The sequence below is a fragment of the Zea mays genome, chromosome 9 (assembly GCF_902167145.1).
Source record: "Zea mays cultivar B73 chromosome 9, Zm-B73-REFERENCE-NAM-5.0, whole genome shotgun sequence".
NCBI classification, from domain to species: Eukaryota; Viridiplantae; Streptophyta; class Magnoliopsida; order Poales; family Poaceae; genus Zea; species Zea mays.
The window spans coordinates 114571537-114586950 of NC_050104.1; the positions used below are offsets into that span (position 1 = coordinate 114571537).

The following is a 15414-nucleotide window of genomic DNA, read 5'->3' on the forward strand; positions in this document are numbered from 1 at the left end:
GGGGAGAAGAAAATGTTCTCCTCCTATGAGAAAAATCAAGATCCCCAACGAACAATCACATTCGGGGATGGGAATCAAGGTTTGGTCAAAGGATTGGGTAAAATTGCTATATCACCTGACCATACTATTTCCAATGTTTTTCTTGTAAATTCTTTAGATTACAATTTGCTTTCCGTATCTCAATTATGTCAAATGGGCTACAACTGTCTATTTACTGATGTAGGTGTTACTGTCTTTAGAAGAAGTGATGATTCAATAGCATTTAAGGGAGTGTTAGAGGGTCAGCTATACTTGGTAGATTTTGATAGAGCTGAACTCGACACTTGCTTGGTTGCTAAGACTAACTTGGGCTGGCTCTGGCACCGCCGACTAGCCCATGTTGGAATGAAGAATCTTCATAAACTTCTAAAGGGAGAACACATTTTAGGACTAACCAATGTTTATTTTGAGAAAGACAGGATTTGTAGCGCATGCCAAGCCGGGAAGCAAGTTGGCACTCATCATCCACACAAGAACATCATGACTAGTGACAGGCCACTGGAGCTCCTACACATGGACCTATTCGGCCCGATCGCTTACATAAGCATCGGCGGGAGTAAGTACTGTCTAGTTATTGTGGATGATTATTCTCGCTTCACTTGGGTATTCTTTTTACAGGAAAAATCTCAAACCCAAGAAACCTTAAAGGGATTCTTGAGACGGGCTCAAAATGAGTTCGGCTTAAGGATCAAGAAAATAAGAAGCGACAACGGGACGGAGTTCAAGAACTCTCAAATCGAAGGTTTCCTTGAGGAGGAGGGCATCAAGCATGAGTTCTCTTCTCCCTACACACCTCAACAAAATGGTGTAGTGGAGAGGAAGAATCGAACTCTATTGGACATGGCAAGGACCATGCTTGATGAGTACAAGACTTCGGATCGGTTTTGGGCCGAGGCGGTCAACACCGCTTGCTACGCCATCAACCGGTTATATCTACACCGAATCCTCAAGAAGACATCCTATGAACTCCTAACCGGTAAAAAGCCCAACATTTCATATTTTAGAGTTTTCGGTAGCAAATGCTTTATTCTTGTTAAAAGAGGTAGAAAATCTAAATTTGCTCCTAAAACTGTAGAAGGCTTTTTACTTGGTTATGACTCAAACACAAGGGCATATAGGGTCTTTAACAAGTCCACTGGACTAGTTGAAGTCTCATGTGACGTTGTGTTTGATGAAACTAACGGCTCTCAAGTAGAGCAAGTTGATCTTGATGAGATAGGTAATGAAGAGGCTCCATGCATCGCGCTAAGGAACATGTCCATTGGGGATGTGTGTCCTAAGGAATCCGAAGAGCCTCCAAATGCACAAGATCAACCGTCCTCCTCCACGCAAGCATCTCCACCAATTCAAAATGAGGATGAGGCTCAAATTGATGAAGGGCAAGATCAAGAAGATGAGCCACCTCATGATGATGGCAATGATCAAGGGGGAGATGCTAATGATCAAGAAAAGGAGGATGAGCAAGAACCAAGGCCGCCACACCCAAGAGTCCACCAAGCAATACAACGAGATCACCCCGTCGACACCATCCTCGGCGACATTCATAAGGGGGTAACTACTAGATCTCGTGTTGCACATTTTTGTGAACATTATTCGTTTGTTTCCTCTATTGAGCCACACAGGGTAGAGGAAGCACTACAAGATTCGGATTGGGTGGTGGCGATGCAAGAGGAGCTCAACAACTTCACTAGAAATGAGGTATGACATTTAGTTCCATGTCCTAACCAAAATGTTGTAGGAACCAAATGGGTCTTCCGCAACAAACAAGACGAGCATGGTGAGGTGACAAGGAACAAAGCTCGACTCGTGGCCAAGGGATATTCACAAGTCGAAGGTTTGGATTTCGGTGAAACCTATGCACCCGTAGCTAGGCTTGAGTCAATTCGCATATTATTGGCCTATGCTACTTACCATGGCTTTAAGCTTTATCAAATGGACGTGAAAAGTGCCTTCCTCAATGGACCAATCAAAGAAGAGGTCTATGTTGAGCAACCTCCCGGCTTTGAAGATAGTGAGTACCCTAACCATGTCTATAGGCTCTCTAAGGCGCTTTATGGGCTCAAGCAAGCTCCAAGAGCATGGTATGAATGCCTTAGAGATTTCCTTATTGCTAATGGCTTCAAAGTCGGAAAGGCCGATCCTACACTCTTTACTAAAACTCTTGAAAATGACTTGTTTGTATGCCAAATTTATGTTGATGATATTATATTTGGGTCTACTAACAAGTCTACATGTGAAGAGTTTAGTAGGATTATGACACAGAAATTCGAGATGCCAATGATGGGGGAGTTGAAGTATTTCTTAGGATTCCAAGTGAAACAACTCCAAGAAGGCACCTTCATTAGCCAAACGAAGTACACTCAAGACATTCTAAACAAGTTTGGGATGAAGGATGCCAAGCCCATCAAGACACCCATGGGAACCAATGGGCATCTCGACCTCGACACGGGAGGTAAGTCCGTGGATCAAAAGGTATACCGGTCGATGATAGGTTCTTTACTCTATTTATGTGCATCTCGACCGGATATTATGCTTTCCGTATGCATGTGTGCAAGATTCCAAGCCGACCCTAAGGAAGCTCACCTTACGGCCGTAAAACGAATCTTGAGATATTTGGCTTATACTCCAAAGTTTGGGCTTTGGTACCCTCGGGGGTCCACATTTGATTTGATTGGTTATTCGGATGCCGATTGGGCGGGGTGTAAGATTAATAGGAAGAGCACATCGGGGACTTGCCAGTTCTTGGGAAGATCCTTGGTGTCTTGGGCTTCAAAGAAGCAAAATTCGGTCGCTCTTTCCACCGCCGAAGCCGAGTACATTGCCGCAGGTCATTGTTGCGCGCAACTACTTTGGATGAAGCAAACCCTGCGGGACTACGGTTACAAATTAACCAAAGTCCCCTTGCTATGTGATAATGAGAGTGCAATCAAAATGGCCGACAATCCCGTCGAGCATAGCCGCACTAAGCACATAGCCATTCGGTATCATTTTCTTAGGGATCACCAACAAAAGGGGGATATCGAGATTTCATACATTAATACTAAAGATCAATTAGCCGATATCTTTACCAAGCCACTTGATGAACAATCCTTTACCAAACTTAGGCATGAGCTCAATATTCTTGATTCTAGAAACTTCTTTTGCTAACTTGCACACATTGCTCTTATATATACCTCTGATCATGTCTCTTTCATATGCTATGACTAATGTGTTTTCAAGTCTATTTCAAACCAAGTCATAGGTATATTGAAAGGGAATTGGAGTCTTCGGCGAAGACAAAGGCTTCCACTCCGTAACTCATCCTTCGCCGTCGCTCCAAGCCACTCCCCATCTTTGGGGGAGAGAGCAAAAGGACTTCATCTTTGGTATAATCTTAACTCACTCGTTTATGACCAAAGGGGAAGAAATTACTTCGAGGGCTCTAATGATTCCGTTTTTGGCGATTCATGCCAAAGGGGGAGAGAGTATGAGCCCAAAGCAAAAGGACCGCACCACCACCAATTTCAAAAACTTCATGTTTTCCAAGAGTATTTGAAATTGGTATCTTATTGAGTTCAAAAGGGGGAGAAAATAGTATTTCAATTTGAATCATCAAAACCCTCTTGAACACTAAGAGGATGATTTCATTTAGGGGGAGTTTTGTTTAGTCAAAGGAAAAGCATTTGAAACAGGGGGAAAAAATTTCAAATCTTGAAAATGCTCTGCAAAATCTTACTCATTTACCCTTGACTATTTGCAAAAGAACTTTGAAAAGATTTACAAAAATAGTTTGCAAAAACAAAACCTGTGGTGCAAGCGTGGTCCAAAATGTTAAATAAGAAAGAAACAATCCATGCATATCTTGTAAGTATTTATATTGGCCCAATTCCAAGCAACCTTTACACTTACATTATGCAAACTAGTTCAATTATGCACTTCCATATTCGCTTTGGTTTGTGTTGGCATCAATCACCAAAAAGGGGGAGATTGAAAGGGAATTAGGCTTACACCTAGTCCCTAATTTATGTTGGTGGTTGAATTGCCCAACACAAATAATTGGACTAACTATTTTGCCCAAGTATATAGATTATACAGGTGTAAAAAGGTTCACACTCAGCCAATAAAAAGATCAAGTTTTGGATTCAACAAAGGAGCAAAGGGCCAACCGAAGGCACCTCGGTTGGGCACACCGGACTGTCCGGTGTGCCACCGGACAGTGTCCGGTGCACCACCGGACATGTCCGGTGCACCAGAGGACTCCAACTCGAACTCGCCACCTTCGGGAATTTTCAGAGGCACTCGCGCTATAATTCACCGGACTGTCCGGTGTACACCGGACATGTCCGGTGCTCCAAGGAAGGGCGGCCTCAGGAACTCGCCAGCCTCGGGTTTTCACTTCGGCCGCTCCGCTATAATTCACCGGACTGTCCGGTGTACACCGGACTGTCCGGTGTACACCGGACTGTCCGGTGCATCTGCGGAGCAACGGCTATTCCAGGCGCCAACGGCTACCTGCAGCGCATTTATTGCGCGCCAGCACGTGCAGAGGTCAGACACGCCCATGCTGGCGCACCGGACACCCTACAGTGCATGTCCGGTGCGCCACCGGACATCAAGGCGGGCCCAGAAGTCAGAAGCTTCAACGGTCGGAATCCAACGGAACTGGTGACGTGGCTGGGGCACCGGACTGTCTGGTGTGCACCGGACTGTCCGGTGCGCCATCAAACAGACGGCCTCCACCAACGGTCAAGTTGGTGGTTGAGGCTATAAATACCCCAACCACCCCACCATTCATTGCATCCAAGTTTTCCAGCTTCCAACCACTATACAAGAGCTAGCATTCATTGCAAAGCACACCAAAAGAGATCAAATCCTCTCCCAACTCCACACAAAGCATTAGTGATTAGAGAGAGTGATTTTTAGTATTCATTTGAGCTCTTGCGCTTGGATCGCTTATTTTCTTTCGCATTCTTTCTTGTGATCAAACACTCACTTGTAATTGAGGCAAGAGGCACCAATCGTGTGGTGGCCCTTACGGGAAGTTTGATTCCCAAGTGATTTGAGAAGAGAAGCTCACTCGGTCCAAGGGACCGTTTGAGAGAGGGAAGGGTTGAAAGAGACCCGGCCTTTGTGGCCTCCTCAACGGGGAGTAGGTTTGAGAGAACCGAACCTCGGTAAAACAAATCCGCGTGTCTCACTTCATTATTCGCTTGCGATTTGTTTTGCGCCCTCTTTCGCGGACTCGATTATATTTCTAACGCTAACCCGGCTTGTAGTTGTGATTATTTTTGAGAATTTCAGTTTCGCCCTATTCACCCCCCCTCTAGGCGACTATCAGCGGGCGCGGCCGTCAGGGAGGGACGCGGCCCTGCTGCGGATGCCGGAGACGGGTCGCGGGCGCGGACGCAGTTGGGCGGCTCCAGGTGCGGCTGGGACGTGTCCTGGTGGCGGCTTGCAGGGCGGGACGCCGGCGGCTGGGGCGTGTCCTGGCGGCGGGGCGCAGGGCGCTGGGGCGCGCCGGGCGCGCAGGGCAGGCCGCCAGCGGTTGAAGGGAGGCGGCAGGAGAGGGAGAGGGGCCGGCGGCGGGAGGAGAGGGAGAGGGGCCGGCGGCGGGAGGAGAGGGAGAGGGGCCGGCAGCGGGAGGGAGGGAGAGGGCCGGCGGCGAGAGGTGCCGGCGGCTGGGGAGGAGGCCGATCGGCTGGGGGCCGGCGGCTGAAAAAAAAGGAACCCTAAACCTAGCTCTGTGATACCATGTTGGAATGCGAACCATAACCCTAAACAGGGCTAGAAGTGGTATTAATAGACTTGGTAAATGGGCCAGACCCAATACAGTGAGGGTGAGAAGGTAATTACAGGGGGAACACTCCAAACCCTAGACGGGTAGTCTAACATAAACATTCTTGACAGAAATCGTTCTAGGGCATGGTTCCCTGAGAACCAAACTCGATCACTTTTTCCCTAGTACTACATTACAGCGGGAGAGATTAACAATTACGAAATAGAATTTACCATGGTACAATCGTACCTCTAACTCTAATAGCTCAAAATTAAAAAAGAAAATGAAAACTTGACAAATGAGAAGGCTAGAAAAAAAAACCCCACAAAACACTACTCCCTCAGTCCCTCCAATCCAAAATAGTACTTGTTTTAGCTCTAAGTTTTTTATGTCTATATTCAATTGGATGGTAATGAATCTAAGTGTTTTTTATGTCTAGACATATGTATGAAGCACATACATCAAGTGTTGTATGAATCCAATAATTAAGTATAACGAATTTTAATGTGGGACAGGGGTGTACAATTTACAGAAGGCGCCATTTCCGATGCAATTTCCAGTTCATTTCTGCAAAAAATCGGTTAAGGGACGTATAGTATTCAGTATTCACAGTCACTCTACAGTTATCTGCAGCACAGTCGTCAGCCTGGGTTTTCTGTACCTCCTCAACAGTAGCGACGAGCACACTACACTTACGGACGAGAAGGCCATGCAGGCGCCGGCCAGCCACGGCGGCATCTGGAGCCCGGTAAACGGGAACAGCGCGCCCGCGGCAATAGGGATGGCCACGACGTTGTAGGCCATCGCGAAGAAGTAGTTCCACCGGATCCGGCTGAACGTCTTCCTGGATAGGTCGATCGCGGTGATCACGTCTTCCAGGTTGTTCCGCACCAGCACGTAGTCCGCGGCCTCGATGGCAATGTCCGTTCCCCCGCCGATGGCCATCCCGACGTCGGCTGCTGCCAGGGCTGGGGAGTCGTTGATGCCATCGCCAACCATGGCGACGGTGCCCCCGTCCTTCTGGAGGGAGCGAACAACGTCAGCTTTTCCGGCTGGCATCACCTCTGCTCTCACGTCCTCAATACCAACCTGTCGAAGTACAACAGCACGAGCAAATGAAAATGGAAAGACAAGTTAACATGTGAAACTTATGAATGAATTGAAGTCAAAGAAAAAGACCACACAAAGACGAGCCTAACCTCCTTAGCAACAGCTTGCGCGGTCCTCCAATTATCTCCTGTGAGCATCACTGGATGGACACCCAACTTTTTTAGTCCTTCCACTACAACAGCAGCCTCCCGTTTCAGGGGGTCGGTTATGCCCATCAAACCCACAAAATCGCCATCATATGCCACAAGTATGCCTGTTTTTGCATTCGATTCCAGGTCTATCAAGAAAGTTTCTGCTTCTGGGGGAATGGTCACACCGTTTTCAGTCATCAAAGAACGGTTTCCGACCTGCCAATGCCAATACATTAGTTTTAAAGATAAGCAAAGGTTTATTCAGAGACAGTGAGACAGCCATATAACAGAGGGAGTATTTTGGAGGAAAATTGGAAGATACCATAACATGCCATATACAGCAGCCCAGACAATGTAAATTAAAAGGGATATGGAAGCATGACATTCACCTATGACTCACCAAAACATGCTTCCCATTGATCGAGCACTGAACTCCTTTGCCAGGTACTGCAGAGAAGTCTTCAGCTTCAAGCAGCCACTGGGATAATACCTTGTCTTTTCGTTGCTCAATGCCATCTTTTGATGAAGGAAGCTTGCCAAAGAAATGGAAATGCAATGCATAGTCCAAAATAGCTTTGGCAAGAGGATGCTCACTGCTTGCCTGAGTACAGAGCCAAAGCACAAATATCACGTGCATCAATACAAAGTAGCAAAAAAACATGAGAATGCAAAACATGTCATATTGGTTCCAATAGAGCATCCAAAACAACAGAAAGCAAACTATTTTTTAAAATTCCATGGTATTACTCTAAGGAATAGTTGTAGATCAATTCAGACTAACCTCTGCTGATGCAACCAGTGTGAGGAAATCTCCTAGGTCCATTCCCGAGAAAACCTTTGCAGCTGTTACAACAGCCTTTCCTTGTGTTAGTGTCCCTGTTTTATCAAAAACCACGTAATTTACATTTTGAGCTCTCTCCAAAGCATCTCCGCCTTTTACAAGTACTCCATGATTAGCCCCAATTCCAGTCGCTACCATCACAGCAGTTGGTGTTGCCAAACCAAGGGCACAAGGGCAAGCAATAACAACAACAGATATGGCAAACATGAGAGAGAAGACAAAGCAATTGCTATTTTCAGCAACCCAAGAATTTGGATATGCACCTAACCATCCACACAAAAACCTACAAAAGTAGCCAATGGACAGGTGAGAAAACATATTAGCATCTCTCCAAATTTCATGGTACTTCTTTTGAACTTACCACGCAGAAAATGTTACTATAGACAATGTGATGACAATTGGAACAAAAATGCTAGCCACCTGAAAAACAAAGGATATAATGTCAGCTATTATCATGGCATGCATCTAAACTATATGTGAAACTTTTAGTAAACATAAGGCTTTTTAGCATGTAAAGTAGTATGACAGTACATATGATTGTACATATTAAGAAAAGACCAGTACTGAGGAAAGAACAAAAAAAAAACAGAGAAGATAACACAAAATTGTTTAGCCATGACCATGACTGATCTTGAGCTGAATCACTAGCCTTTGCTCTTAGGATAAATGAAGATTCAAGATCGCATTTGGATTGCCGATCGTTTAGCCACCAGGAATTGGCCCCATGACCCAACTTGTGCTTTGTGTCGGGCTGTCCTAGAATCGGGGCTACATCTATTCGTGGAATGCCGGTCCACCAAACAGATTTGGGAGGAGATTGCTGCTTGGGTGGCCATTGAGGACCTAAAGTCGTCCAATTGGGAGCGATTCCCCTCGTTGTTGCTTTGGTGGGAGAAATTGGCTATGTTGCGGAGTTGTAATAGGAAAGGCCTTAAAACCCTGTTGATTCTAGTAAACTAGACAATTTGGCGGGAAAGAAATGCAAGAATCTTTGATCGCAAGTTCTCGAGCTGCCATCAGATCTTAGCCAAAATCAAATGTTAGGCGGTTGCCTGAAAGATGGCTAGGGCTAAACACCTGACTACCCCCTTAGAGCTTGTTCGGTTAGAGGTGGGGATTGGAGTGGGTTAAATCCATTCCTAATCAAAAATAAATAGAAGGGGATTGAATCTCCCTCAATCCCTTCCGATCCAGATGCAACCGAACAAGACCTAAAATGTCGGTTAGGAGTGGATTGAAGGGGATTAATTCCCTTTCTAGTCAAAAATGGATAGGGAGGGATTTAATCCACCTCAATCCCCTCCAATCCGAATGGAACCAGACAAGGCCTTATCTGTTATTTAGTTGGGTTCTTAGTTGCCATGGTCTGTTTTTCTTCTCTACCGTGGGGAGGGTTTTTGTCCTTGAGTCTGGTGCTTTTGCCTCTGTATTAAACCTATTTGGTTTCTTCTCCTTATCAATACAATAGGCAGACCTCCTGCCTGTATGTTTCAGAAGGATAAATGAAGACAAATCCATGCCTGAAAGATTTGTACCATATTGCAGTTGTAGGCTGGATTATCAAATATTTTACAACAAGTAGCAGTAGAAGTAAATGAACATGTATTGCATAATTTTGGTAGAATAAATTGTCGTCTTATAAAGGGCAACTAAAGATTCAAGAAAAAAAAGACAATTACAGGCCCTCTAAAAGCCAAATAGATACACAAAATGGCATATCGTGCACTTCATTTCCACTGGGGAAAACAACAAATAGATCATAAATAAAGCTTTGAGATTTCAAGTTGCATAGGAAAAAGAAAAACACATGATCAGCAGGGATATATGTGACTGATGTCTACTGACATAAACAACAAATTTCTGATATCTACTGGCATACCACATGATTAGCAGGGATTTCAAGTTACATTAGGAAAACCACATGATCAGCAATAAATGTAGGATATCGGATTGATAAAAGGGGTACCCACATAATCAGCGAATTTCTGAATAGGAGCTTTGGACATCTGAGCAGTTTCAACCAGAGAGATTATCTGACTCAAAACTGTACCAGATCCTACTTTTGTTGCTTGTATATGAAGGATACCATGTAAGTTTATCGTCCCCCCAATTACCACACTTGATACTTCTTTAGGAATGGGTGCTGATTCACCAGTTATCATACTTTCATTCACATGACTTGTTCCCCAAACGACAACACCATCAGCTGGAATCTTTGAACCAGGAAGCACTTTTAAGACATCACCAGGTTGGACCAACCGTGCATCAATCTCCCTCTCACCAACATGTTTCCCTTCTGTATTTGAAATTATATGTGTGAGTTTGTATATACAAAAATAATATAATGTTTTGTATTTTTATATAACTGTGTAATTTTATATATGCCAATAATAAACATTTATTGGAGACCTTTGTCTTTCAGAACCAAAACAGCAGTAGAAGGGACCAGTTCTACAAGCTTCTTAATTGCATCCGATGTCTTCCCTTTTGCAAGCACCTCGAGATACTTCCCGAGCAACACAAATGTAATTATCATTGCACTTGTCTCAAAATATATGGGAGGATGATATCCAGTAAATGCTCCGTATAGTAGTGCACAGACAGAGTATGCATATGATGCAGTGGTGCCAAGAACCACTAGCACATCCATGTTTGTAGAGCCATGCCTCACAGCCCTATAAGCCGCAACATAGAACCGTTTGCCAACAACAAACTGTACAATGCTTACCAATATCCACTTCAGTAAATCCCCCATGAGAAATGGTCCACAGTGCATGCTTAGTAGTGTACTTAAAAATGGTATACTGGGGCAAACCATACGTATGAAAAATACAGGAATCTGGTGCAACAAAATAATTAGGCAAGAGTCAGGGCCTCAAAGGGCAAGCAGCATCATACCACAACTTAAAAACATTAGGTGACAATAAAATTTTAAAATAACTAGTGAAATATCTAACCCTAACACTTGTGCCTCTAACACCTAATACATATCCTTTTAGACCCTATTATATCTCCTTTTTGCATTGTGCTTAGTCATTAATTTTCAAATTCAATATGGATGCCATTTGAGATCTGAAATTTCCTCCTTTACTACTTTCCCAAACACTGAATTAGAGTAGCATTTTATTTCCTAAGGCATCTTGTCTTGCTGGGCCTCACATGCAAGCAAAAAGAAGTGAGATATTATTGAAAATGCCAATGGACAGATAGGACCCATTGAGTTGGATGTCACAGGAGGAGCCACTTGGTCATGATTAAAAAACATTAATAAAAAAATAATTAAGGTCGAATATTATGCTGCCTGCTGCAGACACATTAGACATGCCCTACACGCTATCAACTATTCCCTAGTGATAACATTAGCAAAGGTATCATCATTAAACATGCATTCTACCTATTCTGTTGGCGTAAACTTCATGTTGTAAGAAAAAATAAAGAGGCAAGACGAAAACTTACGCTGAGGAACAAGCTAGAACGTAGAAGGTTAAGCATTTTGGAGGCCTCCTGTGCATCATTTGAAGCCCCTCGAGTGTATGGATTCTGAACATGAGCTTTCAAACTCCCATTGCTTGTCATCTCAATTGTATCCACGATTGATCTGAGACCAACAGCTTCTGGATCGAATACAATCTCAACTTCTGAGAGAACACTATTTACACCAAATTGTCGCAAGCCATCTATTTTCTTAAGAATATCACTTAATAGTTCTACATCCCTCTCTGTGTGCAAACCAATCAGTCCCAGCAAAACCTTATCTTGCTCAGTACTCTGCAAGAATGCTGCTTCAAACCCAGCATCCTCGATGGCCTGAACAATTTCATCTTTGCTAATGGCAGAAGGAATATACTCAACTTCCCCTAATGAGGTTGCCAAGGCAACGACTGCTCCTTTAACACCAGGTAGCTTTTTTAAGATACCCTCAACCGAATTTACACAATTGGCACATGTCATTCCCCCTATCCTGAATTGTGCTGATAAAGTCTTCTGTGATTTAGGCTGAGAGACAGCAGATTCAGGGATAATTTCTGCTTCAAATCCAGCATCTTCTATCGCTTCAATTATATCCTCTACCTGAAAATGTAAGTCACCAGAAATAAAGATGTGTTTATTGAAGTGACCAAAATAAGCTAATTGATTGGATGTGAAACCAAACACCTCTCAGGAGTTAGTCATATAAACTGGAGAAGGCTTTAGTATATGTGGATGTGGAAGAACATGCATGCAGATCACATCACATGCATTGTTAGGTGTCTTGCCATTTAGCTCAAACGCGATGCAGTAGGACTCAAAAGTGAAAATATGTGAGCCAAGTAAACATATTGGACATCATTATTAAAATAAAACTAGCATAGTGGCATAGTTTAATAGATTATGTACATCTATTATTTTCCACAGGAATAATGAACTTCATGGCTAAAATGGCTTCTCTGTTAACAAAGACTGAAAATGTAGATCTCCTGTTGACACATAGTGAAACAAAGTACATAACAATGTGTAAGCTACCGTACATAACTGGAGTATTGGACATCATAGAAGATTGCATGCTAATATAATATATTAGCTTTTAGTTCCCAAGTAATGGTGTGTTTTTGAGAAGTTAGTAACTATGCCAGGAGTGGTCCTACAAGAATGTACAAGATTGCTTAGGTCCATAGCTTAGGAGGTGTTTGTTTGGGATTATAATTTGCCTAGATTATGTAATCTCATTAAAGTTCAAAATAAATGAGATTATATAATCTAGGCAAATTATAATCCCAAACAAACACATCCTTAGGCCCTGTTTGGTTCCATTAGTACTAAAACTAAAGTTGGAACTAAACTTTAGTCCTTACCCTGTTTGGTTGTAAGGACTAAATAAATTCTAAATATATTAAATGCAACACATAAAGACTCAAATACTTTTTTTCTTATTTCACGCCGGTTTTCTAGGCAAGGGCAATTAGAATAAATGTTGTCTTTTAGTCCTTTTTAGCAAACCCATGTGAGGGACTAGAAACTAAAGTCAATTAGTCCTTCCGATCTGGCAAAATAGGGATTAAAAAACAGGAACTAAAGATAAGTCCCTCTAACCAAATGGCCTTAGTAGCTATTCGTCCACAATACCATATTTAGCGTGCCACAACAGAATGGTGCACGAAACACACTCAGCTTCGCTGTTATCGTAGCAAAGTAAAATCTCGCCCCTTCTCTTTTGTGTAACTTTCCTGAACTGAAAGTTGAGTTCAGCATTTCTTTCCCCATGAAAGACATAATCAGCAGCTCGTTAGCTCAACTACCAATCCAAAGTGATTGTAGTACACCAAGAGCCCCATTTCCCCTGGTACCATGACTGCTTCAGCGCGTGCCAGCTTTGAGCTTTCGATGCCCACGATGCACAGGCGATCGACAATCACGAGCTTCCAACGAAGGTACAGCTCACCAAATCACGAAAGCCAAAAGGAGCAAAAACTTTTAGCATCGTAATAGCCAATCTTATAACTCCTGATTTCTCAGAGTTTATACAGCATTTACTCCACCAACCAAATCAGAGGTCGATGAAACAATACCACCCAAGCGAGTTTTGTACAAGGCAAGGCACTCTCAATTCAAGCAAAAAAAAAACGCCCATATGCAATTCACTCAATAGCACGAAGCAAGTGCTCGACACACACGCGATTCAGTTTCGTATTCTGACACGCAAAAACGCAGACGCAGTCCAACCATCGTCAAACACGAACAAGTTACCCGGAAAAAACGCAGACAATTCAAAACAAAAATACCACCACGCAAGCGTACGGGAGAGCTCCCAACTTCCCACGGAACCGCACGAGCCTCGCGTCCACTCAACGGTTGCGAGTACGCAAGGATCGCATCGCCCGTCGAAATACGCCACACCAAAGCGAGGAGAGGAGCACCGGTAAGCACCTTGGCCAGCGCGGGATCGAACATGACGTGGGCGCGGTTCTGGAGCAACGACACGGCGACGCGCCTCACTCCGCGGCGCGCGGAGACGGCGGCCTCGACGGCGCTGGTGCAGGCGGAGCACGTCATGCCGGTGACGCGCACGTGCGCCTCCGCAGCCTCGGCGCCCGATGCACCCGGCAGCGGCAGCCCCATCTCCTCGTCGTACGAGTCGAGCAGCGCGACGTCCTCCATCTCGTCGCCGCGCCCGCCCGCGGCGGCCGGCCGGGCGCCGGCGACCGCTGAGAGCTGCAGGTGGGCCATGCCCGTCAGACGCAGGGGGTGGAGCAGCGGGGTAGGAATATTTGGTGGGAGGCGAATTGCGAGGAGCCGAGGAGGGGCTAGTTTATATATGTAACCGGGAAAACAGGCGGCGGTCGTGGGCCAAATTGCGGTGGTTTGCAGAGCACGCGGGTCTTTGTAGATATGTGTATGCGCTTTTGGATTCCCTCCATACTCTTAGTAATATAAAATCAGTTCTAAATCTTAAATTTCTATAGCAGAGCTTTATAGTTTAAGAGTAAGCTTCCTTTTTCTTCTTTTAAAAAATATTGATTTGGATTTTTCTCCAACTTTTAAAGCTAACGTTTAAAAGTGTAAATCTAAATAAACCCTCATTACTCTTTACTTTTATACATTTTATACATTGGTATCTTCGTAGATTTATGTGGGAGAGGCAACTTTCCCATTTGATCTCTTCCTTTTTTACTTTTCAGGTATCTAAGACGGCTTATCTCTTTCGTCTGACTTGGTTTCATGTCTGACGGGTTTGTGGAATTCAGACGTCAGCATTGCAAAGCACTCTTCCATGTCAACCTAGAATTCTAGGTGCAGCTGCATAATTGTATATTAGTTAGACGTATGTGCATTGCTACGATAAACCTTATTTACATATATTTTTTGTTTTTTTATAAAATATGTATGTTTTATTAGTTAGGTAGATGTGGATATGGAGCCAACTAAAAGGTTTAAACCTCCACTTATGCATAAGATCACGGTTTTGGTATAGCTCATGAGCCCAAGTGGATAATGGTAATTTTGTCTGTTTTAGGCAAAAACACAGTCTTGATCTAGCTCACGTGGATGGTAATAGTTGTGTGTTTGAAGCAAAAGCAGAGCTTCGGTCTAGCTCACGTGGATAATGATACCTGACAAGATCATTTCTATTTTAAGGTTAGTTTGTGAGCCCTTTTTTCCAAGGTTTTTCATTTTCTAAGGGAAATTAGTTTATTTTCTCTTAAGGCTAGTTTAGAAACTCAAATCTCTTTTAAAATTGAAGGGATTGGAAAGAAAATTAGTTCATTTTCACATCAATCTTCTCCAATCCCGAAGGGGATTTGAAGTTTACAAAGTAGCCCTTAGGACTGATTTGGTGACCAAGAATCATAGGGGAATTAGAGGGATTGAAGGGGGAATTAGTTTATTTCCCCCTCAATCTCCTTCAATCCTCCCGTGATCTCATTGTCACCAAATTAAATAGGATTCTTTTGGGAAAATAGTTTCTTGTTGATTTTTTTTTCATTTCTTATTTTTTAAAAGAAATAAACGGTGTTGGACAATTTACGTGGGAAAGCGAGCGCGGTGGTTAAGAAGAAACA

At 43.7% G+C, this 15414-nt stretch overlaps 1 protein-coding gene across 1 annotated transcript; it reads right to left on the bottom strand.

Moving 5' to 3' along the window:
- Positions 1-6238: 6238 nt before the first annotated feature.
- On the bottom strand, positions 6239-14297 carry LOC103640187 (cation-transporting ATPase HMA5). The gene is made up of 9 exons (XM_020543877.2): positions 13781-14297; positions 11333-11947; positions 10286-10715; positions 9847-10172; positions 8238-8296; positions 7817-8159; positions 7436-7636; positions 6994-7251; positions 6239-6883 (listed from the first exon to the last, which is right to left on the bottom strand). The coding sequence occupies exons 1-9, from the start codon at positions 14078-14080 to the stop codon at positions 6407-6409; spliced, it is 3009 nt and encodes a 1002-aa protein (XP_020399466.1). The 5' UTR covers positions 14081-14297; the 3' UTR covers positions 6239-6406.
- Between the last annotated feature and the right edge of the window lie 1117 nt (positions 14298-15414).

What these genes read in the sequence shown, in the direction of transcription:
- LOC103640187 (XM_020543877.2), bottom strand. Translation starts at nt 14,080, where the DNA reads ATGGCCCACCTGCAGCTCTCAGCGGTCGCCGGCGCCCGGCCGGCCGCC. An exon ending in TTTGGTTCTGAAAGACAAAG is followed by an intron (nt 10,173 to 10,285) that starts GTCTCCAATAAA and finishes TTTCAAATACAG; the next exon opens with AAGGGAAACATGTTGGTGAG. An exon ending in ATAGTAACATTTTCTGCGTG is followed by an intron (nt 8,160 to 8,237) that starts GTAAGTTCAAAA and finishes CTACTTTTGTAG; the next exon opens with GTTTTTGTGTGGATGGTTAG.